Below are 27,014 nucleotides of genomic sequence, written 5' to 3'. Positions count from 1 at the left end.
TTTTCTTATAAACCCAATATTAAATATTGCTAACATCTAAAGATATTCAAAACTTTCAGATCTAGGTTTTGTGGTGGTCGACTCCGGTGGCTCTCACAGCACCGGAGTCGGATTTCTTTGCTCTATCGTGATGTGCTCTTGTTGTTTTGTGAAGTTGTGGTGAGAATCCGACCTGGTTGATGGGAGTGAAGGTATCAGATTGGAGGTGTGTGGTGGCGCGTGAAGTTCGGCTTCAGAGTCCGACGGCTAAAGGCGTTTCTTTTCTAGATGATAAAGACGTGTGCTGTTCGTTTCTCGACGGCATCAGAGTTTGCTTCTCCTTTGATTCCTAGATCTACTCGTCTTGATGCTGGTGTTGTGCTTAAAGAGTTTGGAGCCCCTGTTTCTTCTGGTCTGTGGTTTCTATCCTTCAGTTGGTCTCGGATTCTCTTCCTCCCTTGTAGTTGCTCGTTTGAAGTTTCGTTTAGTTTGCGGTTTCTTAGCTAGTCTTCTGCGTTTGATATCGACTAATCTGTTATGGAGTTCAGAGATTGGATTAGTTTGTCTTTGTTCTAGCAACGGTGTAGCAGAACAGTAGTGGCTTTTGAAGAGCAGCTAAGGGTTGTTGAGTAAAGTGTGGGTCTCAGGTAACCATTCCATCTCCCCGTTTCAGAAGAGTCCTCCTCCTGCCCCTTGAATAAGTATATCTCCTGGTTGTCTTTGGTCTCTGGTTTTCCTCTGGGGCTTCTTGTGGTGAAGCTTTAGAATGAGGTTGAGGTTTTAAGGCATCCGGATGAAGGTGTAGTTGAGTAGTGAGTTCTCCCGGGTGTTGGTTCTCCATGGTTTTCGTCTTGGTTTCGTCTTAAGAGGTTGTTTGTGGTCATCGTGAACGGGAAGGTTCAGATGATGGGTCCTGCTCTTCATGAAGTACTTCTATGGTTCCAGCTCTCTTGCCTTCAGATTGGCAAGACTACCGGCTGATCGTAAGATAACTAAGTCTGATACTTCTTTGTCTTCTTAGGTCATGGTTTAGTCGAAGGATTCCAGTTTATAGCTTAATGTTTCTGTTGGTTATTAGTGGTCTGTTTCTTAGACTGTTGTTCCCCTCGTGTGGGTTTAGTTTCTGGGGAAGTTCATGTTTTCCGCCGGCATAAGTATTCTACCCTTGTATCTTATCAAAGTATCAATGAAAACTCAGTTGGAAAAAAAAAAAAAAGATATTCAAAACTTGTGTATGAGGTCGTTGGTAAGAGATAGTTAGGATCTGAATAGTAACATCAGATTAAGCAGTGCAGGACTAGCTTTACAAATGCGACATGGTTCTAACAGTTATAAAAATGTATAGATATATGATATATGTAGAGATTTTTGTTATTGCTAACTGCGGTACGGATCGTGGGAGCTTTAGTTTTTTTTTATGGAATCCTACTATGTTTTTTTTTTGTAAATACAATCCTACCATGTTACTATATTAAATTTATTTCAGGTACATATGATGATTATAATTTATGATTTAATGTTTCGAAATTTTTGTACTAGTGTTATTTTTTAGTTGGTACCAATAGCACACTATAATACTAATTAAGAACTATAATGGAAACTATGTCAAAAAAAAACTATAATGGAAACTCTACAGATTAACAATCCATAAAAATTAATAAACACTATAATTTAATTAAAAATTGATCTTTAGTTGAATCAATTCAAAATATGATATTAATCGATAAAATAATAAGATAATATTCTTTCAGAAATCTTGTGTGAAAATATATGATTCCAATAAAATCATAAATTAATAATTTATACTTATGTACACATTTTATATATGTACAAACAAAATGTTGTGTTGTTTGTTATATTCACAATGATATTATCTATAACCGTTTAATATATTTTGATAATATTTAGTAAAATTATATATAGAACCATAATTAAATTCTATAGAACATATTTCATATACACAAAACAATATAATAAAAATAATATGAAATTTGGATTTCAAAAACTTAATTAATGTATATATGGTAAAATTAAATTTTCTTATTTAATATAAAATATATACTCAAAAATAGAAAAACTATTTTTTTATAGATTATAACTCTATGAATTAATAAAATGTCATAGTCCTAATATTATTAATTTATAGAAATTTTACCGTATGCAGAATTAAAATCAGCAACATCATAGTTTGGGTTTTTACGAATCAGAAAACAGTACAAGAGTGTAGCAGTATAAATACTATAACATCTCATTGAATTTCAACCTCTGCTTGAAAGATCAAAATCTAATAGTACCTTTTTAAAAAAAAATTGCATAAAGGCTTCACGTGCTAAATCTTGAAGAACACATTGGACAGAACAGCAAAACAGATGCAATAACCAATGGAACTATGGCACATTATATAAACCTTTTTATACCATTGGATAAGTTAACTAAAATATTTATTATAATGATTTTTGAATTATTTGGTTGTTAATATGGTCCATCCGGTCCTTTATCTTATAGATTTTCGTCGGTCTGTTTATTAGTTATCTACTGATTTTCAATCATTAAAAATGTCAGAATATTTTATTATTCTCCGTTATTTTATTTTATGTCAGCAGTCTACATTGGCCTGTCTAGTGTGTGTACTTGACCTTAGCTAATCCAAGTTTAAAAATTCCATCTAATATACGGCAACAATATTTATAAAAAAAAGATTTAAACATTTTTAATTGTTTTATAATTTGATGACAAAAGTAATAATGTAAACTAAAGCTGACTAGGAGAAAAGATAAAAATGATGTTGGTCAAAACACTTTAGAGAGAGAAAGCAGAGAGTAGAGAGAGAAAGTGCCGCCGGGTTTATTCGGTTCCGGCCGACGGGGTGAGTTTTCACAGTCACCGTCCGTCGGTCCGGATTTCTCCCTTTTGAGTGTTCAAAAACTCCCTTTCTTTTGGGTTTTGGGTAGATCTAGGGTTCTCGTCGCCGCTCTTTCTTTTCGGTGGGTGGTCGGTTTAGCTGTGCCGCCGTGGTTCTTCTTCTTCTTAAGAGAACGGTCGGTTTTAAGGTTTCTTTTGGTGCGGAGGCTTTCTATGCTCCGGTTTTTTTTATCCGTTTATTGTGATGGCTGTGGTTTCAGATCCGGAGAAGATCTCGAATCTTCGATCGATGCTCCCCGGGGACGAAAGTGGTGATGTCGTAACTGTGGTCTGTGACGCCTCGGGTGAGATCTCGGGTGTGTCCCGATGAAGCTATCCGGTACTCTTAATCTCTTCAAAGTTGATGGCGTTGCGGGCTCAGTTTATTCTTGTGAGGGTGGTAGCTAGGAAGCTGGTGTATGGATCCGAGGATTGCGACGGCTAGGAGGTTTTGGTCGTGTCCTCCGGAGGAAATCCGTCGCAGCGATGACAAGGAGGGGGATCCAGCGACACGTGCACATGCCCGGTGAGGATGTTGACACGTGGTGGTTTCTCTTCTTGGGTGTCGGTGGAGCGGTTTGGGTTGGTTTTTGGTTTGGTTGTTGGGTTTAGTCCGGTTTGTATGGTTAGTGTAGCCCAATTTGGTTTTTGTGGGCTTCTGCTCGGATGTAAGAAAGTTTGGACCTTGGACCTTTTTAATATATTATTGACGAAAAAAAAACTAAAGCTGACTTTAAAATTACAACGGCAAATACAATTAAGTCTACCAACCATGAACCAACTATTTCTTTTTGTTTAAGGGATTTACTATTTCTTTTGTTGCTGCTGTAGAAGAACTAGCCAAACTCGGCTAAAAAAACAAAAATGGTAAAAGTTATATTAGACAGCTTACAATATAAGAAATTGGGTAATTTGCTGATATTTGAAAGTGATTTTGTGTGGTACGAAGATGATTACTTTTTCTTCATCAAACGTGTATGAAGATGACTACATAAGTTGATATATAAGGTGTTAGTGGTAATGAGATTTATTTAGAGTTTATTAGTTTTTAAAATTAAGAGATTTGTTGAATTTGGAAATAGTTAAAAATTGTATTTTGTGAAATTCTAGGAAAATAAATGACTAATGATTTTAAAAACCTAAAGGATATCTATAACAATAAAGTTGGCTTATCTGCCTTCTCAATGTGTCCACGTCCTTTTTGGAGGCTGGGGCATTTTGCGACACGTGTCAGCTCGCTGTGCTGTCTGTGTGTATCACGCGTTTGTTTTCGTTGGGCGCGTCAAAATCTCTTCCTATCTTTCTCTCTTTTCATCTTGCTTCCTGTTTCTGATTTCATCCCGATGAGGCCGCCTCAGATTAGCTTCCTGTAACGTTTTCTCCTTTCCATTAATTTTCTCCTTAAATCTGACCATTAACATCTTCATCCCACTCACCCACTCTGTATCATTAATTCGAGCGCAGCCTCATAATCTGTATATTAGATGTCCCACTAATAATGTAACTGGCAGAGGGTCTCCGATATATTTGCATGCTTACAGAAGAGGTCATGTTTCTATCATCATCTTCAAAATCTCTATCTATCTTTCTCTCTTTTCATCTCAAATCTTGTTTCTGCTTTCATATTCGTTTGATCCAGACAACGATTTAGTGTTCTAATTAGTTTGTTTGTAATAGATTTCTGGTTATTGAGTGATGTTTTATTTTGTTCTTTCTTTCTGAAAAAAAAAACATAGGAGGCTGGAATGATAAGAGTTGACATGCTGCCTACAGATGTGAAGGTATGCCGGTTGTTACTTACAATTATTAGTTTAAAATTTGGAACTTCTTATGTTTTTGATAACTGATTCATTCTTCCCCTTCTCAGGCAACGCTCATCCAGTCCTAATTATCACAGGCTTATCTGAGTTAATTTTTTTTGATGTTGCAAGAAGCAAGAGGAACTTCAGATTTTGTGATGCTCATATTGCTATTAGATTCACTAAGCAAACATGAAGAACACATTCTCTCTGAAGCCCAAACTTCATGGCCACCTCTCACTAGGTACTATCTCCACAAATAAATCAGTATTTCCCTTTCTGAGAAAACGTCGTGTTACAAGATCTTCTCTAAATCAATGACGGTTTGTTGTCATTGTCACTACTTGCAAAACGTTCTCTTTGAGTTTTTGTTTTCATGTTATTTTCATTGTACTGCCGCTACTCTGGCCAGTTTTGTGTGGATGTTCCATCTCTATCTCTATATATTTGTCCCAGTATGATGACGATGTGAAATGATCATAGGCACCAAAGAAAGAAAAAGTCCCACTACCATCGTCTGCACATATTTTTTTTCTAGCTTTGAAAAGCTGATTCAATAGGTTTGGATAATTATATTTTTTTATCTGTTACTGGTTCTTTTCGATGAGGTTGAATATCAAGTATCAGTAATTAGTAATCTTTTGTTAAACCTAAAGTTTTCAACTTTTTCCTTCGTAAGCTCTTGATGGTGTGCTTAATTTTTTTTTAAAAAGCTCTGTATTAGTATATCTCAATGGGGTTCAGTAACAATTTAGTATCTTTGCATCATTTTAGCTTGGGACTAAATGGTATTACTTTCACATCGTTGGCACACATATGCTGTACTAGGAAATTAAAAATCCGTTGGTCTCCTGCGTTTTCATTCAAAAGAAGACCATAGTGAGCTACTCCGTTGTGTCGTGGGCGTGTACGGCATGGTCAAACGGCTCAAAAATCTCATGTTTAGGACATTGCTACTCTTTTCTGTTTGGATGTGCATGTTGTCCGAGAGATCTCTTCCTTCACATGTGTTTCATTTAATGAAACTAATGTTGTGGCCTCTCTAAGGTGAGAAATTTGAAAACTTCTGTCCAAGGTATATTAAGATCAAATGCCATATGTTTCCAGACACTAAATTCCTATGAATATTGTCTAACTGAAACAGGTACCGGCTGATCTTAACTGTGTCAGACAACACTGATACTGCAGCTTTCCTTGCTTTTGATATGGAGATGGTTAAACTGACTAACATTCAGCCTTCTGAGGCTGCACAAATTGTGGTTTGTCCTAAAATCCACCACTAACTAATAAGTAGTTCTATTACTTTTGATGAACGATGTCTATAAAAAGATGTCACTGGGTCTGCAGGGGATATGTGCTGATGCTCAGGTTGATACGGAACTTCCTCAGTCCCTTGCTGAGATCGTTGGAAAACCTAGACCTTCAATTTCACTTCAAAGCACTGAACCTTTAATATCCCGCATATTTCCTGTGCGAGATCTTGCACCGATGCCAGCCTTTGTTATAACTGTTCCTTATCTTAATGTGAAGTTACTGAATTTTCTGCTGCCTGCATTATGTAATATATTGTGTTCGTAACATTATTAATAGGAAGGCGCAAAGCTATTTGAAGAGTCGCTGCCTGAAGTTATTGCAATGATGCTTCTACAGCCAAGCGTGAACCATCTACCAAAGAACAAGTCGCTGTCGATGAGAATGCTCCGAAGAAAGTCTGTGTGGAATGAGTCCACTACAAAGCTTAAGCAACCACAGATTTTTTTTCTTTTTTTTGTGCAACTATCTTTTCTTTTTCGTTTAAAACTATTTCCCTTTTGTTTTTTTTAATATTTAAAATACAATGTGGTTGCTGTTCTCATTATTAATTTATTATTAATCCTTGTTTTATTCAGACAGGAAACATCCACCTAGCGTCAATCTTTAAAGTCTGTTCTCATACATTATACTATTTCATATAAAATAATGAATACTTGCACAGCTTATAAGAGATTAACCAAGGTGCAGAGCTTATATCGCATATATTGCAATATTCTCGACGTTTTCGAGAGCAAGATTAAAAGTAACAAAATGATAATAATTAACACAAATTAATAGAATTATGAAGATACCATCATAGAAATTTATGAACACTTGCATAACTCATAAAAAATTAGACAAACTACATAGCTAATTAACACTTGCACAGCTTAAAAAGGATTAAACAAAGAGCATAGCTTATATCACTTTGTTTAAACAAAGGTCGGATCTTATATCACTTTGGTTTAAGATTGCCACATATACAACGTTTTAGAGGGGAAATTTATAAGTAACAAACTGATAATAATTAACACAAAAAAATAGAATTAAGAAGTTACCATCACAGAAAATTATGAACACTTGCACACCTCATAAAGATTAGACACATTGCACAGCTTATATAAACTATAGAAAATGATACATGCACAGTGTACTTCGGAAATTACAACAATGGAATCTTTTCGTACTCTTTTATTTGCGGCCATACTTTCCATTTCCGATGCATTGATCATTGGTTTCAGACAAACATAAGCTGTCCTATATGTAGGGAAAGCCATCTATGATCCAACTTAATTACAATTTTTAAGGGGTTTCTTATGATCCGATTTTCAGTTTCATTTACATATTGTTTTTGATTTTCGTATTAATTAGAAAAACAAAATATATAAATGTTTTCCCTCATTTCCTAACATTTTTGATATAAACAAAGTATACTTGGAAGCCAATAATAACCACTTATGCTACTCCGCTAATAATCAGAAAAAGATCATTCTCAACATAATTACAACATCAAATTTTTGAACATAATCTCTTCACTAAGCCATCAAATAAATTGCAAATTTTTTTCATAATAAAATATACGAACCCGGCGCGTAGCGCCGGCACACCACTAGTATTTAATATTCTCAAAATATTTTTCTATGAGTCAAATTGTTAAGAATAGAACTCTTAGTAACACTATCTTTAATAGATTTATAGAATCATTAAACTTCAATTTTTTTTGAATAACATGTGATTTTGTATAGATTTATAAAATCATCATCTCAATAGCATTAGATTTTAGTGAAAATATGTGAATCTATAAACTATAATAACACTAGATTCTTTAAATTTAATCATTATAATGTAACCCTCACATAGTTTTAACAAATTTTTCTGTGGGGTTTGTACAATCTTTCAGAAAAGGTAAAGTATCCCAAATTAATCTTTGTTGCACTCAAAACATCAGTTGCAAGATATACTTAACATATGGGCCTGGGCTTCGAGGCCCATATCTGCCCAGATAAAACAATACTAGACTAGACCAGATTACCACCTGTTCGCCCTCTCTTCGTGCACTTAGCTCGTCATCGATCGAAAACTGAAAACTCGCTCGCATCACATACTCGCCGTCGCAGTCGCCATCGGAACATTCCACATTCACTGCCGTGAAATCCTCTCACCGAATCAAAAGTATCTGGCTGAGCTAAATCTGTCTTACATTTTTACGATTTGTGTTTTTTTGCTGTTGTTTATTCGATGAATCCCTCAATTATTTTATCGCCCGTGGTGGATTGATCCGTTTTGGTGTGTGCTTTTTTTATTGTTAGCTAGGGTTCAGTGGATTGATGGGGAAGAAGGAGAACGAGATGTCAGCAATGGAGATCGACGATCCGAAATCGGACGGCTCTGAACAGATCCTTCCCAGGTTCTCGATGAATGGTTAGTATTATTATTCATGAATAAGTATCTCTGCATGTTCTAGGAATCTCGAATTTTGACAATTTGTGAATCAATCTCTATGCATTTGGATTATTTTCAGTTCTGCAGCTGATGAAAACTTCTCAGTCGCAGCATGGTCTGCGTCGTGGTGACTATGCTCGCTATCGGTATCATTATGGAAACCCTAATTTTATTGGCTTACCTGGTCTTTGAAGAAGGCTTGGGCGATGTTATATATAATCTGTGTTATCTTGTTTGTGTTAGGAGGTATTGCTCAGCACGGTTGAGGAGGCTTTACAAGTCCTTGAAGTTTACTCATGGTCGTGGTAAATACACTCGCCGTGCCATCCTTGAATCAACTGTCACTGATGTTAGGTATATTATCCTTCCAACCTGAAGATTTTGATTTTTTGAGATGTTTTATTTGCTTTACAGAACTTCCTGACTTGGTTTGATTATATGTTGACCGTGAAATTAGAAAACTGTGAAGGCTCAGTTGTTCCTTCCACTATAAGTGGTTTTGTTGTACACACATACCTATGATTGAGTTAATGTTTGTATTTGTATAGGTTCCTCCATGTGGTTTTCTATATGGCGGAAAGAGCATGGAGCCATGCAATGGAAAAAAGACAGCTACCAGATGGGCCTAATGCAAGGCAGCGGATATATTTAATCGGTAGGCTGCGGAAGGCAGTAAAATGGGCTTCGCTTTTCTCAAGTCTGAGCTCTATTAAGACAGACTCCAGAACATCTTTGGAAGCTGAGGTATTTCGGTGATCCCAAATGTTTTCATGAACATACATCAGACCTAACGTTTTAGGCTATTAGCTTAGTTGTTTCGTCACTTCGTGTAAAATTTATGTGTACTCTATAAACGGACGTCATGAGTCTTCATACTTCGTCTTACGCTTGTATAGGCATATGCTTCCTATATGAAAGGCACCCTGTTGTTTGAGCAAGATTTAAATTGGGAAACTGCGTTGTCATGTTTCAAAAACGCCAGGTTTGTCTATGTTCAGGATCCCACTTTTTGCAATTTGTTAGGTTTTGTTTCTGAAAATTATTCGCTGTCGCAGTGCTGTTTATGCGGAACTCGGGAAATATGGTGATCTAGAGAACCAAGTTCTTTGTCGGGAACGGGTTGAGGAGCTTGACCCCAGTATTCGATACTGCCAACTCAAAATTGGCAAATCAAACTTGCAGACATCTGAACTACTTCAGATTGATGAGATGGAAGGTCCTGCATTGGATCTTTTCAAAGCAAAGATAGAGGTACGCACATATATCATTTTCTGTCAGCCTCACCACCGAAGCAAGTGATTAACTGTATATACATGTTTAAATAGTCCGCATAGTTACTGAAGCATAACATTTTTGTTTGCTAGCTTTGCCATTAGAGTCCGCTTTTGACCTGTGACCAACACATAAATACTAATTACATGTATACGATATTGGCTACTCTTGAATGTCTTGCAATGGTTTAGTGGTTAACTCTTTCTCTGATCTCTCAGACATTTCGGATTAATATGATATATATTGCTCACTTGCCGCATAGGCTGCTATGGAAGAGGCCAGATCTCAACAAGCTGCATCTCTTACAGAGTTTAATTGGCTTGGCTACAGATTTCCAGTTTCCAACCCAAAATCTCGGGTTTCTATTTTAAAAGGTTCGACCAATTCTCTCTTTTTAAACTACTCTGTTATGCTGACTAATTATGATCTGGGACAATTTTGGTTTACCTTTACTATGTAGTTTCTGTTATGCGTTACCCTCTTAATATAACCTGCTTTGATTGGACACTGAGCACTTCTCTTAGGCTCTTACCCTTTGTTCCATTTTCGTTCAGCCCAAGACTTTGAGAAGGAGCTACAGGGTCCAGGAGCAGAATCTCTCACTGCAGAGAAAAAACTGACCATATATGATAAATTATTCACTGCATATAATGATGCTCGGAACACCATACGCAGTGACTTGGTGAGTGAGTTTACAGGGAATACGCTAATTTATTGATTTGGTTCACCGAATAACCTTTTGAAGATTTTTGGAAGTGTAGACAAGTTTGTTGAAGAGTAAAGAGTATCTGTTTTGTGATGCGTTACTATTTCTTTGATTGATTTTAATGAGTATACTATTTTTAGGTAAGTGCAGGAAATGCTGAATCCGTTAAAGATGATCTAAATGGTCTGGACAAAGCTGTTGGAGCTGTGCTAGGACAAAGAACCATTGAAAGGAACCAGTTGTTGGTTAAAATAGCAAAGAGTAAACTGAACAGGAAACGTGATGATAAAACTGAAAAGATTACCAAGCCTGAGGAGCTTGTTCGATTGTATGACCTTCTGTTACAGGTTAACCATTGTTCAACTGTTTTTTTTTTTGTCTCAGAAGCGAATTTTGTATGTTAAACCATCGAGCAGACCTAACCTTTTGTTCTCTTTTTTTAGAATGTCACTGATCTTTCTGACCTCATTAGCTCTGGAAGAGACAGGAAACCTGAAGAGATTGCCCTGGAAGAAGAGTGTCTGCACAAAAGCTTAGCCTTTCGTGCTGAAAGGTTAGTTCTTCTTCCACCTTACTGTATTTTGTAGGATGATTGCAGTTGAGTTGTGGGCTTCCTTTATCCTTCATTTGATTTTAGCATCTTTTATTAGAGTTAAACTCCTCCAAGCCGTTCATCCAATCCTTAATATTAGTAAATTGTATTCGTTAAGGAATTATATTCCTCGTTAGTCATCTTATTCACCTACTCTCTTTTTTTTGTCTATAATAGAACCACTTATTAGATTCGTTAGCTACTGTCTCGAGATATTCAACACAGTGCTTTCCATCTGAGGAAAACGTAATAAAAAGTGTTATTTTCTAATCTACTTACTTATCATCGCCCTTGATCAAGTTAGCTTATGATATCTTGTGGAATCTCATTTCAGGTGCTTCTACTTGGCAAAGTCATATAGTTTAGCAGGAAAAAGGGTTGAAGCATATGCCTTATATTGTCGAGCTCGTTCTCTAGCTGAAGATGCCCTGGGCAAGTTTCAGAGCACAGCAAAGAAAGATGAGGTATCCACTTATCATTCTTTTTTTTTTTACCTCATAAATTTGTCATTGGATAGCAGTTCTATGTCGACAGGATAATGGTACTATGTTGATGGTGTAAGTACAGGCATGGTGCATGCTAGGCGTTTCATATTATCATAGATAATCACTAAGGTAGTATTAATTTTGACTATTTTCTTTCTCAGGGAACAATCCAGGAACTGAAGGCACTGAGCAAGGAATGCAGAGCTAATAGTTGCATAGAACATGCGACCGGTATCATGGAGGAAGAGAAGGCACCAGAGAACCTATCAAAGAAAATCTCAACCATATCACTAAACGATAAAGCCACAAAGGTACAATCTCCCCGTGGATACATTGTTGATTGGTGGCTGATGGTACAAAAATCTAATTTCTGATCAATATAAGGCCATCCTCCTGAATGACTAAACCTTTGTTAATGTTAAACAACCTCAGGTGGAGGAGAAATACCTGGTAGATAAACTGGAGGTGTATGAATCAGCAGTGGGAGATGGGAACGCAAAAATGGCACCAAAGATTGAAAGGTTTCCACCTGCGTTCCAGTCAATACCACGGAACCCAATTGTTCTAGACCTGGCCTACAATTGCATTGAGTTCCCGGCACTTGAAGAAAGGAAGAAGAAAGTCCAGAGAGGTTTCATCAGCCGTCTCTGGGGCGGACGAAATTCCACCACAGGTTGAAAAAGTTAATCTTTTATTCTGTTTCCCTTTACCAAACTGTGAAACTTCTTTGTTGCTCTTTAAACCAGTCAAATACATTGAGTTTTGTTTTTTAAGTTTTATTTATTTACAATTTAGACCGAGGATCACAATTGGCTTTTCCTTTAAATGAGACTTTGAGGTTTTGTTTTGGACATTTTAGTTGGTTATGTAAGGAAAACGTCACATTGATTTAAGCATTGGAGAAAGAGTGAAAGCCCGAACGGTTATATCTGTTCAACCGAATTACATTCGAGTCTGTTAGTTAGGTTCTAGTTTGACCCAAGAAAAGTTACGGTTTTTGAGGTTCTATGTGTGTACTGTATAAACTATAAAGTTTACTTTGACTTAAATTTTTTATGTATCTTGGAAATGATGCACAAAAAAAGAAGGCAGGGATATTCGTTGAAAAAGAAAAGTGTATTAATGAGTTTCTTACACGATTAGGGGATTTTCAAAGTCAACTGCTATGTATTTCCTGCCTTTTTTAAAATTTATTATGTGCTGCAAAGCAAAGTATATTTAAATCTATCTCTCTCAATTTACAAAATTTGGAGTAGCGGGAATCTATGATCCCTCTTTACCTAATCAATCATCAATTAGCTAATCATTCTCAATAAAAAAAAATATTGTTAAGTTTCATCATATCTAACGTTGTTTATCCATAATATATCAAATGTAATTGGTTATTATTTGATAAGAAGTATTTTAAAGAGTGACAGGCAAGGAAGGTTTCAAAGGTTTTTTGTACACGATCACCACCACCACCACAACAAAAGAGTAGAAATTGTTTTTCTCCATCGCACGATCTTATTTTTCCGCCCAGATTTTTTCTCACTCCTAAAAAGAAACTTTTGATTTTCCAAAACTATTTTCTTTCCGTTTTGGGAAGAAAAGAAAAAAACACCGTAATTAGCTGTATCCGAGTCTCCGGTGAAGAAGAAGAAGAAGAAGGAGGAGGATCGTGCTGGGGTGTCCCTGTGAAACCAATGCAACATTTCGCGAAGCTAGATGACTCCCCCATGTTTCGGCAACAGGTTTTTTCACTCTCTTCTTTTTTTTTTTTTGATTTCCTTAAAACCGTTAAGATCGTCTCTGTTTTTGTGGTCCTTGATCGATTCCACTGCTCAACAGAGAGAGAGAGGAGCAGATGATTCTCTGTAATCTTTCTCTCTCGTGCCTGATTCTATATATGCTTCTGTTTGAATAAAATTTAATTCCAGATCGATGCATTGTGAATGTAGTTTTTCTACATGTCAAAGTGTAATTGTTGACCTCTGAATCAACAATCATGATAAATTTGAGATGTTCTTTAATTTGTTGCTATTTGATCTCAATCTCTTCACTTCAGACTGTTCATTCTTTTTCAAATAAAAATAAAAATAAAAATTGTGGGTTGACCTGTAAAGTTTTTTATTTTTGTGGTGAAACAGATGCAATGCATGGAAGAGAGTGCGGAGGTCCTACGACTGCGATGCTCAAGTTTCTATAAGGGATGCAGAAAATATACGTACAAACCCTCTCTCTTTCTCATTTCACTCTATTCTTTTTTGTTAGAACAAAATATATCTCTCTCAAATGTTCAAAAAAAAAAAAAATATATATCTCTCTCTCTCTCTAGACTGTGATTTTTCTTTGGCTTATTATTAAGGGAGGGACTTGGAGAAGGGTATGATGCAGACGTTGGCTTTGTAAATGCACTTGAATCTTTCGGTGGTGGTCATGATGATCCCCTCTGCGTTGCTTTTGGAGGTAGGTACCATCCTCTCCTTTCACTGTCATTTTACTAATCATCTGAAACACTACTTCATTTTACATATTTTTCTGTCTAAAGGTCCTGTAATGACAAAATTCAATGTTGCTCTACGTGAAATTGGGACATACAAGGATGTTCTTCGTTCCCAGGTTCTACTACTTCTACTACTACTACTACTACTACTACTAATCTCCTTGCATGAGTTTCTTTTACTAGAGAGATGATTTATTTTTTATATTCGTCCAATTCACTTCATGTTTAACGAATGCACGTTTCAGGTAGAACATATGCTGAATGACCGATTGCATCAGTTTGTGAATGTTGATGTCCAAGAAGTTAAGGTACATAGTAATCATTCACTCCTGATTTTTAATTCTTGCATTCTACATATATATATTTATATATATATGCTCAAAAACATTTTCTCACACCAGGAAGCACGTAAACGGTTTGACAAAGCTTCCACTGTATACGACCAGGTGCCTTAAGTATAACTGACTCATTCGTAATATGTCAACCTTTTTCTTGTTCGGTCTGTTTGTATCTTCATTTTATGTGCATCTGAATGAAAACAGGCACGAGAGAAATTTCTTTCATTAAGAAAGAGTACAAGATTGGATGTGGCTGCCACCATCGAGGAGGTATGTATGTATGTACACATCCTCGTGAGTCATAGATAACATTCACTTCTTCTTCTTTTTTTTCTGGATAAAACTTATTTTGGTTGAGAGAGACATTTCCAGGACCTACATAGCGCAAGAACAGCATTCGAGCAAGCCCGGTTTCATCTGGTAGAGCACCTTTTTTTTTTAATTTTAATTCCTTGTGAGTCTCCTCCATGGTGTTGGCTTATTCATAACGTTTGCTTTCTCTTCTTCCTGGCACAGGTTAGTGCACTCTCTAATACAGAAGCTAAAAAGAGGTTTGAGTTTTTGGAAGCTGTCAGCCTGACAATGGATGCTCACCTCCGTTTCTTCAAACAGGCAAGCAAAGGACAATGGATGATACAATGATATCTCTTTTCCTGTTTTCCTGACATGGAATGACTTGATTCACTTTCTCACAAGTGATTTTTCTTTTTCAGGGATATGAGCTACTACATCAAATGGAACCTTTTATTAATCAGGTGTGTGTGGATATAATACAAGACTCATTATACCATATGATTCTTTTTTTTAGTTTTGATTTTTGTTTCTTATTATCCAAGTGATATAAATTCCAATAGCTAATTGGAAATTTTTATTGCAGGTGTTGGCTTATGCACACCAGTCTAGAGAATGTGCAAACTATGAAACGGCATCACTTAATGAAAAGATGCAGGAATACCAAAGGCAAGTTGATAGAGATGCTAGAAAATCAAATGGTTCTCCAACAGGGGATGGCATGAGACACAACTCAAGAAACTCACAAAAAGTCATCGAGGCTGTCATGCAATGCCAATCTGCTGCAAAAGGAAAGGTAAAGAAATAATGCCTTTTTTTTTGTCTTTACACTGTTTTGTCTTTATATATTTGTTTTTTTTACGGTCTTACAGGTTCAGACTATAAGACAAGGGTATCTTTCTAAACGTTCGTCAAACTTGAGAGGTGACTGGAAAAGAAGGTTCTTTATCCTTGATAGCCGTGGGATGCTATACTATTACCGCAAGCGAAGGAATTGGTCTCCAGTAAGTTTGGTGATAAGTGGATTGACCCATCTCCTTTATATATACTAGTTAATATCGACTTTGTCTCTACTCTTATTTATATACTTCTTTGAGAAAACATATGGTGATGTATAGCATCATCCATGACTGGCCTATGCATCAGGGAAATGGAAGCCGTTCTGCTTCTCAGAAGAATATAACTTCAGAAAACAGTCCTGGTCTGCTAAGTCGGTGGTTGTCTTCTCATTATCACGTTGATGAAAAACCAGTTGCACGTCACACTGTGAACCTGCTTACCTCAACTATCAAAGTTGATGCAGATCAGACTGATCTAAGATTCTGCTTTCGGATTATTTCGCCTACAAAAGTTTATACTTTGCAGGTAATATATATTAGGGGAGAACAACATGACTTCTATCTCTTTTGTCCCCTGCCACTAACCATAACTATTGAAAACTGATGTAGGCAGAGAATGCGCAAGATCAGATGGACTGGATCGAGAAGATAACTGGAGTTATTGCTTCTTTGCTAAGTTTCCAGACACCTGAAAGAGCAATCAATGTAAGTTTTTTTTTTACTATACTGCTGAATCTTTCTTTTTATCTGTTTTCTTATATCATTTACTTTGCAACTGGATCAGCGTCTTTCTACAATGGACGGAGATACTTTCTCTGCAAGTGATTCCGGTTCTGTAGCAGATCCAAATGATGTCGAGCAGGCAGAAAGTGGAGAAATCACCGTGGAAAATAATCACATGACAGGAGGAAAACGTTCGAGGTTCTCAGGGTGCTTGCAGCAACATGATATGATGTCAAAGACTGAAAAGCCAATTGATGTGTTGACCAAAGTATCCGGGAATGAGAAATGTGCGGACTGTGGTGCTCCTGAACCTGATTGGGCCTCTTTGAATCTCGGTGTCCTCATATGTATCGAATGTTCTGGTGTACATCGCAACCTTGGTGTCCACATTTCAAAGGTAAGCCGTTACATATGGTTCGAATTGGTTAATATTTATCCGAAATTAACCATGGACTATTTGGTATCCATCAATATTCAAAATAACTAATATATTTGATTTACAATTTTAATTTTAGCTATTAATGTGATTATAACTAGAAAATTTTCCTAAGGTAGCACTAATTTTCTTTTTTTTTTATCACAAATAGTAAACAAAGAATAAAATGATCAAAAGAAATTATTAAAGATTCTTTTATCATAATATAGCACTGGACATAGTATATATATATATATATATTGGACATAATATTGTGTAGCTCTATAAATTTTTAGCATTATAAGAGTATAAATTTGGTATGAGTATATTCAACCTTGTGGTGCAGGTCAGATCGCTCACGCTTGATGTTAAAGTATGGGAACCATCGGTCTTGACGTTATTCCAGTCGCTAGGTAACCTATATGTAAACTCAGTGTGGGAGGAGTTGTTGGACTCAGAGAGTAGATCTTCGGGGTAAGTAGCTACTTGTATTTGTTCAGACACAAAACTACTTCTTACAATATATTTACACAGTCATCAACCCCTTTTCATACTTACTTATTAGCACTCCCAAGTCAGATCGACCAAGAAAGTTTCTTGCAAGGAAGCCTGGTTTCAGTGATCCCATATCTATGAAAGAGTTGTTCATCCACGCAAAGGTAATTATTAAATATCAGTCAGTGAGGTTAATAAGCAAAGATTTTTTAATGAAGATCTCATGTCTTTCTTGTCCATTGCCCAACTCCAGTACTCAGAGAGGATATTTGTCCGCAAAGCAACAGACAGTCAGCATCTCCAGGCAGTTTTTCAAGAGATTTGGGAGAACGTGCGTGCCAACGACAAGAATGTTGGGATTGTGAAATCCCGTGTCCAACTCTATTTTATCTCATTAGTACGATATTGTCCACTTTGGGCCTTAATGACAAGCCCGCATGGATTTACTTTTGGTTTCCATCCCAAAAGGCCTCGTACTAATTAGAGTTGGACTTCTCTTTATATATTAGACTTTCCTTTGTCTAATATCCAATGTGGGACTTAGATTGACATCTCACATTCTCCCCCTCAAACTAAGAACCACAACTCATCTCTTGTGTGTTTCCTAATCACAGAGTTTTTCCTTTGAGAATGTTTTTCCCACAACATCACAGGTTCCATGATCTTCTGACGTTTCTGCAACAGACCTTCTCTTTCTTCTTCTACCCGTTCTTACTTAAGGGTATTTTGGTCTTTCTTGCATCTCTTTGTCAAACCGCTCTGATACCAATTGTTGGGATTGTGGAAATCCCGTGTCCAACTCTATTTTATCTCATTAGTACGATATTGTCCACTTTGGGCCTTAATGACAAGCCCGCATGGATTTACTTTTGGTTTCCATCCCAAAAGGCCTCGTACTAATTAGAGTTGGACTTCTCTTTATATATTAGACTTTCCTTTGTCTAATATCCAATGTGGGACTTAGATTGACATCTCACAAAGAAATCAGTTTACAAACACATCGTCTGCTCCCAAGCAGATGTGAATGCTCTACGTGGACAAGCATCGTACACCGTGTCTTTGCCCTTGTCGAAGATGATGCAAATGGAGGCGAAGGAGGAGACCCTTGCAGCCAAATTCAAGAGAATTGAAGAGGAGTTTCAGGAGAATCCAGAGGGATGTGCTAACTCGAGAACGGAAGGGAAGAGTATGGTTAGAGAAGAAACTTCAAAGGACTGCTCTCTGCTTCACCTTGCTTGTCTTTCTGCGGATATCGGTATGGTGGAATTGTTGCTTCAGTATGGTGCAAAGATAAACGCAACGGACTCGAAAGGTCGGACTCCACTTCATCATTGTATCATCAGCAGGAGGTATGCAATTGCGAGGTTGCTACTGATGAGGTAAATTCATCTTTCAGTTGCTTATTACTAGTGTGCTGGTCTTTAAAATTTTGACAGATATTATAAGTGTGGTGCAATGATTCAATGACAGGGGAGGAGATCCAAATGCTGAGGATAAAGACAGTAACACACCGGTCAAATATGCTTTAGAGACAGACCTCAATGACAGCGAACTAATTGCTTTATTAACAGACTCCAAAAGATGACAATGAATCGCAAAAAAAGAAGACATTTGATTTGCTGCTTATCACACGGAAGCAGAAAAAGGTTATAGGACTAGAAGAGTGTTGCTCTCTTTTAGTTGGGGTTTGGTACTCATATTTTTGCCCATCTAACCGGCGATTTGTTCATGAAGAGCGTAGAGAATGCATGTAGATTTTCTTTGGTGCTTGCTAGGTTGATGACACTCTGGTGTACATAGTGTCTGGGTTTGTATGTTCTGTAAGATGGAAACCTCTGTTTTCTGTTGTTTGTGTAATAAAAGACAAACTCACCATTTCCTCTTCTGCTCAGCTTATGTTTTCAGACGGACTTTTTGTGGATTGTCATCTTTTCATATTAATGAATCAAGAACATTAGTATAATGAGATTCGGTTTGGTATTTGGTTCAGATCTTGTGTTATCTTAACCCAAAAACTGTAATTGCAAATTTTAATGACTTCATTGTAACATCGAGTACAAACCTAGAAATGCAGATTTAATGCCGCAAAACAAGATCCTCTGCTATAAGAAATCGAGGAAATTGCAGTTTAAACTGCTCAGATGAGTCATCCCATTCATCATCAACTTCTGTGTGTCATCATATGATGAATAGGTCAAGGCAAGTCCGTTCTGAAGCAAATGGAGAGTTTCTGGGCAGACATAAGCTCTTCCAGGAACAGCAACTGCAGATTCTCAACGGTAACAGAAGAAATAAACAATGACATATCATGCCCAACCAGCTTGCTTTAGGTTTGGGTAAGACCTGGATCCGGTCACACAAACAAAAGCTTGGCATTCAGAAGATGGAGACTGATTGTAAGAGGATCAAAAAGTGAGAGGACGATGCTTTTAAAGACTAGATCAGGGTTTAGTATCAATGTTACCTTCAGGCAATTTCAAGTTGGTCACGAGATTTGCGGTAAACCAGCCGTCTCTCTTTTAGCTACAACGAAAAAGGAGGATATATATATCTGGTTTTGGCTTTTCTATGGAGCAGCATCTGCTTCCATCCTCTCGTTTGAAGAAATACCCTCATTAATCAACTCAACTACACTCGAAGAATCGGGAATATATTTGAGACGAATCATATTCTCCATAACCTTCTCAGCTGCCTCCATTCCCCCCACTTTAGCAAAACCAGAGAGCAGAGCCCGGCATGTTGATATACTTAGCTTACACCCGTCCACAGCAGCGTTCTTCGCAAACATTTCATCCACGAACGCAAGTGCTTTTGTCTTCAACCCTTCTTTCAGGAAAGCAGAAATGATGACACTGTACATTATGCTGTCTGGTTCAATTCCTGAGGCAATAGCCTCGTCGAATATGGCAAACATTTCAGATCTTCTACCCATTTTATCATACCCGTTTAGAAGAGATGTGTAAGTTACAACACTAGGCATCAGGTTTGCCTTCTTCATGTCCTGCAAAAGCTCCTTTCCAGCTTCCAAATTCCCTTCCCTGCATAAATAATCTATCATGATGTTGTATGTTACTTCATTGGGCTTGCCATGCTTATCAAGCGACCCATCCATCACCATATCTATCAGTTTTGTTTTTAGTTCTGTTTTTCCAAACTTCAAAACCCAGTTGATCAAAGCATTGAAGGGGCCTGTAGAAGAACCGAAACCCATCTCTTTTGTCTCGAAGATGGTTATAGCTCTTTCCAAATCGTTCCATCTGCAACACCCATCCACAAGTGTCGTGTACACAAAACTGTCAGGAGCTAATCCCTTTAGCTTCATCTCGTCAAATAACCGAAAAGCCTCCGCTAGATCCCCATATTTGCAACACCCGTCTATGATTGTACAGTAAGTCACTGCATTAGGGGGGAAACCTTTTCCTGACATTCCGTTGAAAGTTTCTTTAGCTCTTTCGATTTCACCAGATCTGCAAAAGCCACCAAGCAGCATGTTGTATATGATGACGTTAGGTGTCACACCTTCTTGAACCATCTCGTCAAAAATACGAGAAGCCGTTTCCATATCTCCCAACTTAGAAAACCCATCAATGAGTGTACCATAAGAGAATACATCAGGTGCTATACCATTTCCACGCATTTCCTGGAAAATCTCCTCCGCATCATTTACTTTACCGTTTTTCACGAGACCGTTCATAAGAACAGTGTATGTTTTGGCATCCCCTGGAATCCCCTGTTCAACCATGGACCTGAATGCTGAACACGCCTCAATTACTTTTCCCTTTTTGCAATACTCACTGATCAGACTCGTGCACAATACCTTATTTGGAACCACACCACATTCCAGCATCTCTTTCAAATATTTCTCTGCGGATGCAAATTCCCCCGCTTCTATATATCCACTGATAAAAGCCCCGTAGGTGAAGGCATCAGGCTTTAATCCGTTCTCGACCATTTCAATCAGGTAAGACCTTGCTTCGTCCATCCTTTTGGCCTTTGAAAGGCCAATTATAAGGGAATTGTAGCAAAATGTGTCTGGTGCGATCCCTTGTTCCTTCATTTCTTTAAGCATCCTCACTGCATCTTCAAACCTACTTTTCTGGAGACAGGTTTTGATCAATGTTGTGTATATAACCACATTGGGTCTGCAACCGCTTGCACCCATCTCCTTCACAATGTTATAAGCTCCATCGATATCCCCAGAAGAACACATGCCCTTAACCGTTGTACCATAAGTATATGGAGATACGACAATGTTCCTCCTTTTCATTTCAACAAGTAACTCATACCCCTTAAGTGCATTCTTTCCTTGAACGTATCCCTCGACCAAACTAGCAAAAGCTCGAGCACCTGGTGTCACTCCAGATGCAATCATCCCATCAAAAAGAGCCTTTGCCTTCTCCATCGCCCCTTCTTTTGACATCACACAGATAAAAGAATCATAAATCTTAGGATCAACGTTCATCCCAAGAGAAACCATCTCACGCACCAGTCCATTAGCAGCCTCTGCATCCCTCCCCTTCAGTAAACCCTCAATCAGTATACTGTAAGTAAAATTATCAGGAAATACACCAGCACTATTCATCTCTACCGCCAGCGCTATAGCATCATCTACTCTCTTCCGCTTACACATCCCACCTACAAGTACATTAAATGACTGCTTCGATGGCACCAATCCTTCGATAATCATCCTCTTCTTCACCTCAAGAGCTTCATCCACATCTCCCTTTCCACACAACGCCTCGATTACCAAACCATACACAGTCACAGACACCATCCCAACTTTTTCCTCTGCTTCGCGAAGAACACCTTTTGCCAGGTCAACATTCCCACCTCTGCAATGTGCAACAATCAACCTTTCATAAGTTTGCACATCAAACACTAAACCTCTCTCAGCCATCACATTGTACACATCCCAAAACAAATCCATCCGATTCCTCTTCAACAACGCATCCAACAAATGATTACATCTTGCCAAATCAAGAACCAAATCCTTAATGTTTGTAATCACAAAAGCAGCTTCATCTAAACAACCTTTCTCAATATACACATCGATCAAGATCCCGTATACAACTCCGCCGCCATCACTCACCTCTCGCGAGCACCTCGCAACCGAGCTCAAAACCTCACCTACAGGCCACTTCCTCTCGATCATCCGGATCACAACACCACGAGCCTGCCCTAAACTACCGAAGCTACACAGACCTAAAGCAAGAAACGAAAACGAATCGAGTCTCTGCTCCGTAACCTTCTCAGAATCCACCCAATCGAAGAAACTCAGAAGCTTAGCTGGATCGTCGACGCGTTTTGATCGCAAAACGGAGAGGACGACGTCGGGATTAATCTCCGCCGCGAGATTCGAAGACGCTAAAGAGTCGCGCCAGTTCGCCTTGTTGAGGATTCCCGCGATTTCGGCTGATGCGTCGGGAGGTTTCACGGTGTGAGCGGAAAACGATCGGAGAAGTAAACATCTCCTCCTGAACAACGTTGAGCCTATCTTCATCTCCGATACCGGAGATTCAACAAAACTCGTCGGCGAAGATTAAATTAAGATGCGAACAAAAAATATTCGATAGGCCCATTGTTATTTGGGCTTTTGAGCCCAAACAGTTACGGGGCACGTAAACAAGCCGAAATGTATGTCCGCGATAAGTTAGGGAAGTTTTGATCATTGGTATGTTTGTTTTGCATTTCCGCTTATAAAATTTGGTTCTTACGAAGTGCTTTGTTATTATTTGTCGAATTAAATAATAATATTGTGTAGGTCTCAAGAAATTTATTTATATATGGAGAGAGAGAGAGAGGTTATGGGAGAGATATGATGAAGATCCACACCCACTAGAGTGGGAATTTCAAATGGTGCATGAATGTTTACCCAAATTCTTTTTTTTTTTTTTTTTGATCAAATAAAGTTTACCCAAATTCATAGTGTGTGAAATGCATGGTTTGACCAAGTTTCTTTCTTATTTTGTTTTGATATGAAAGCCAAACCAAATCCAGAAAAGTCGACCGGTATGGGTAAACGTGGACTAACACTAAAACGTGTTATAGTTAATTCTACTACATATGGGTGCATATTTAATATGGATCGTATATGATTTTTTGTTAATAAAAATACGTGACAGGTCGAAAGAAATCGTGTGTTTAACCGCGTTTGTAATATAATTAACAATTTTTTATTTACTCTCGCAATTTCTTAATAAATGAAGTTTTGCTTATTATTAAAATTTTACCTTTTCAAAAAAATTATCAAAAATATAAATTCAAACTAATTTATTTAATTATAAACAACATAATAAAAACATAATTTACATATAAAATTAGAATTATCTAAATATGTAAAAACATCATTTATTATGAAACAACAACGCAATTAACTAAAACATTATATATATATTGAAACATAGGAAATTTTTTTTTAAAAAAATAACAAATGTTTAAGGAGATAATAAGTTTTTAGTCATGAAACTCATCTAACAAACATATGCCAGACCCCTTAGACAATCACTTTTATTATCATCAAAATTATTATTAATTTTTCATTCCAATTATTATTAGCTGTGACTAATTAAATAAATTATTTTGTAACAATAGAGAGAATCGATAAGCTATGGATGACATTTCTTTGGCTATGGATGAAACTTGCTTTAAAGTAACGCTGATCTTGAGATTCTTGAGGTGTAAACATTTTAATAAATTTTAAAGTTATAATTTTAATTTATAAATATTTGAAAGACAAAACTAATGTTTTATTGGGATATATCATATATCTAACCAATCATGCATTACATTTTTGAATATAATAACATCGATGAGTAATTAGTTTGGATGTTAGTTCAGTTCAAAAATCACTGAAAAACATAATGGCTGATGTAGGAAATCAATAATACTTCAAAGATAAATTATTGTTAAATGTTGCTTTATAATATTGTTACACTTCTGACTTCTCCAAGTTGATTAAACTTTGCACAACAAAATAAATTGAATGATTGTGTTGGAAGGAAGGAAGCAGTGACTAAAGAAAACAGCTTAACCAAGCACGACTAAAAATTAGAGGAGTCATCGTCATTAGATACAGCTAATTGTTATTGTTTATGAAACCCATCGACCCAAGTTGGCTCAATAAACTAGTGCATTCCATTTTAATAACCATTAAGTTGATTGATAGTATAAAATAATAATTTGCTTCTATGGCAGTCAAAGAAAACGATTACAAGTATTTGTTTTCTTAAAGTGATGTTTAGTCAGAAATTGCATATTTTCATTAAGAAAGAGAAGTTTTCTAGATTCTATTAGCAAACAGTTGTATTGTGCAAAAATATTAATTACTCTGTCTAACCAAAAGAAATACTCCCTCCAAAATTTATATAAGATCTGTAGATAAATAAACTAATACAACTATACTTATAATAGTACTTTTAATTCTAACCCAAGTGCAATTTGCTAGCGACGATTTTAAATAGTATAAGCCGACAACATTGAAGCACTGTCGGTGTGGGAGAGTCCGCATTTAAATTGTTACAGATAATTAGGAAAATTATTTTTGTCGTATTTTCTTCATAATTTGACCCGATCAAATACAATTATTATGAAACTATTGATAATTAGCTATTTAGCTGAACCTAATAACAATAAAGACAGGAGGCTCGACACATCACAAGTCGGAAAAATGGTAAGAGTCCGGTCATTCCAAACAAACACAAAAGAGTAAAGCAGTATCTAATAACATCATATTGTCATTTTCTAATTAGAAAGCACACTAATCTTTAGAGAAATTCTAGCTTTATAAACAAAATCTCGAGATAGTATCAAATTTAAAACCATGGACTTAATCAGTCGTTGAATTCCTATTGGGGGCTTAGATGGTCTTAAATGTTCAGCACAAACGTTTCTTGTGCTGCCTCGACACTTGCCATATGGCTGACATGATTAATCAAAATGTAGATTGAGTATACTTAGAGATAATCGTATATGTTATCTCTAATTGACTTGATAGAGGAAGTTATCTTCTATGGTAGGCCATGCAATTACTTTAACATAAGAAGATAATGTTAATCTATATTTTAATTGATACCATGATGATAAGTCCTTTTGACGTACATGGGCGGCTATTATTATGCGTATGTTTTAATGGGTTTTGTTTGTCTCTACATGGAAATTTCTAAGTTTTTATTGAAGTTAGATAAAAGTGAACGGTATTCGTATGATATATAAAATACATATATAATATATAGGCGAATTTCCTAAACACACTAAATCAATTTATGACCAAAATACCGCACTATAAAAGAATGACCAAAATAAAATTCACATCAACAAAAACAAATAACTTTAATAATTTTATTTTAATTTTAAATCCTAGATCCCAAACTTGAATTTTTAAATCCTAAAACTTATCTCCTAAAATCAAAACTCTGTATTTCCTAAAACTTATCTCCTAAAATCAAAACTCTATATTTAGATTAATTAACTTAATAATATATGTATATTTTTAAAATGTATATGTATATTATTTTTGTATCTAATGAGACGTATTTGTCATTTTTTCTTTGTAGTTATTTTTGTGATAAAAAAAATTATGCTGTTTGATGGTCTTTATTTATATCACATAACTCTATTTTTATATCTTACACAAGTGTGCGGTAATTTTCAACTATGAAATAAATTTACAGAAACATAACACAAAGCTTTGTTTACTTGACATTACAGAAAAACAATCTTTTTTTTTGGTCAAAAAAAAACTAATTGCAATTGGTTGCAGACGATAATACATGTTATTAAATATGCAGGTAGGTAGGGTGCTTTATATAGCTGGACCGTTTTAAAGTTTTTGTTGTGTGTTTCTTCCAGCTTTAAGATATGATGCTCACCTTCTTTTCTTTTTCCTGGGTGAAAGATAGAAATGTCATTAACAAAAAAAACAATTAGGTCAATAAAACATAATTAGGTGTATTGAACATATTATAAAACAATCAGTCAAAAAAACATAACTATAAATCAAATAAATACTTCTAAATAAGACGTCATAATTTGCAGTCAAGCCTAGCCCGTTTCTTCACCAAAACGACAGTCACGCAACGTGCGTGACTCGATAGGAACAAACTTTAAAATAAAATAAAATAAAATGAAAAAGAAAAAACGAGTAATTCACTCTGGCTTTTACCTGCGAGACCCACGTGCGTTGGAAAGGGGACTGCTCACCAACGTGGCCTATGTTCATTAGTTTCCTGAATAACCGACAAGTCACTCCAGCGTTAGCCTCTTCCAATGTAAAAACGACTCCACTTAAAAATCCTTTTTAATAGAATGTCTCGAGTCCGCCAATCAGATCTCAGAAGCCAATCAGACCTCATTCGTAATAAATTGGATTGAATAACTTCGCTTCGTGTCCGCCGTCAGCGGCGTGTGTTTCACTAGTTCGATATGAGAAAGTGCGATATAACATGGCATGTTGTGATAAAGATCAAAGACCAGATTATTTTTTTATTTCTTGAATTTTTTTGAAAATAAGTACCTAGTTTCTTGAATTGAAACCCAAAGAACCCAGTTTGTAAATTATAATTTTAGTGTACCTTTGATAAAAAAAAAACTTAGTGTACCTTGTTGAAGTTCAGTTAGAAAAGTTATTAAGAAAATATTCATAACGCGCAGTTTTTATTTATATTCCAGTCAAAATATTAATACGTTTTCGTTTTTATGAGTTTTTAAAAGTAACAATATTTTTGATAAACTAATTGTAGTATTAATTATTTTAGAGTAAGCAGGGAGGTAGGGGTTGGTCTGTTGTAGGTTAGGGTTCAAAAATGGGAAAGATTAGGAGAATGGAAGCACGAAGATATGACCCATTTCTTGAATTAATGCTCCTTAATCTGGCGACACGTGTAGGCCCCATGTGTAATCACTTCACATTATTTTAAAAGATGTACAACGAAACACAGTCCAGCGTTAAAATATTAGAGTAT

The 27,014-nt window shown here is 36.4% G+C and overlaps 3 protein-coding genes and 1 long non-coding RNA gene across 5 annotated transcripts; 2 read left to right on the top strand and 2 right to left on the bottom strand.

Moving 5' to 3' along the window:
• The first annotated feature begins 7,991 nt into the window (after positions 1 to 7,991).
• On the top strand, positions 7,992 to 12,322 carry LOC108805296 (uncharacterized). 2 transcript variants are annotated; one of them, XM_018577307.2, is made up of 14 exons: positions 7,992 to 8,144; positions 8,282 to 8,393; positions 8,494 to 8,560; positions 8,658 to 8,768; positions 8,963 to 9,158; positions 9,311 to 9,396; positions 9,470 to 9,665; positions 9,949 to 10,060; positions 10,241 to 10,368; positions 10,533 to 10,739; positions 10,836 to 10,945; positions 11,319 to 11,448; positions 11,631 to 11,780; positions 11,902 to 12,322. In XM_018577307.2, the coding sequence occupies exons 2-14, from the start codon at positions 8,300 to 8,302 to the stop codon at positions 12,145 to 12,147; spliced, it is 1,833 nt and encodes a 610-aa protein (XP_018432809.1). In that variant the 5' UTR covers positions 7,992 to 8,144; positions 8,282 to 8,299; the 3' UTR covers positions 12,148 to 12,322. The 2 variants fall into 2 exon arrangements, with proteins under 2 accessions (XP_018432809.1, XP_018432810.1); XM_018577308.2 differs by having other exon boundaries at positions 8,002 to 8,144; positions 8,286 to 8,393.
• A 574-nt stretch (positions 12,323 to 12,896) lies between these two features.
• On the top strand, positions 12,897 to 18,932 carry LOC108863004 (ADP-ribosylation factor GTPase-activating protein AGD1). Its single transcript, XM_057011321.1, is given in 20 exon segments — positions 12,897 to 13,202; positions 13,599 to 13,675; positions 13,817 to 13,917; positions 14,000 to 14,070; positions 14,200 to 14,262; positions 14,356 to 14,400; positions 14,497 to 14,562; positions 14,665 to 14,712; positions 14,809 to 14,966; positions 15,005 to 15,047; positions 15,170 to 15,379; positions 15,456 to 15,587; positions 15,730 to 15,948; positions 16,032 to 16,127; positions 16,207 to 16,542; positions 16,907 to 17,034; positions 17,126 to 17,219; positions 17,309 to 17,407; positions 18,037 to 18,434; positions 18,526 to 18,932. Coding segments are annotated over 20 exon segments (2,547 nt in total). The 5' UTR covers positions 12,897 to 13,154; the 3' UTR covers positions 18,641 to 18,932.
• Positions 18,933 to 19,048: 116 nt separating this feature from the next.
• Positions 19,049 to 22,709, bottom strand: LOC130512879 (pentatricopeptide repeat-containing protein At5g61990, mitochondrial). Its single transcript, XM_057011320.1, has 2 exons — positions 19,520 to 22,709; positions 19,049 to 19,398 (listed from the first exon to the last, which is right to left on the bottom strand). Exon 1 carries the CDS (start codon positions 22,553 to 22,555, stop codon positions 19,622 to 19,624), a length of 2,934 nt encoding a protein of 977 aa, XP_056867300.1. The 5' UTR covers positions 22,556 to 22,709; the 3' UTR covers positions 19,049 to 19,398; positions 19,520 to 19,621.
• Positions 22,710 to 25,688: 2,979 nt separating this feature from the next.
• LOC130512791 (uncharacterized) lies at positions 25,689 to 26,809 on the bottom strand. Its single transcript, XR_008946378.1, has 2 exons — positions 26,216 to 26,809; positions 25,689 to 25,937 (listed from the first exon to the last, which is right to left on the bottom strand). It is a non-coding gene; the product is annotated as an uncharacterized LOC130512791 (long non-coding RNA).
• Positions 26,810 to 27,014: the final 205 nt, after the last annotated feature.

The sequence above is a fragment of the Raphanus sativus genome, chromosome 5 (genome assembly GCF_000801105.2).
Source record: "Raphanus sativus cultivar WK10039 chromosome 5, ASM80110v3, whole genome shotgun sequence".
Taxonomy (NCBI): domain Eukaryota; kingdom Viridiplantae; phylum Streptophyta; class Magnoliopsida; order Brassicales; family Brassicaceae; genus Raphanus; species Raphanus sativus.
Note: the sequence above shows the minus strand (reverse complement) of the source record. Positions and strands in the feature narration are given on the sequence as shown.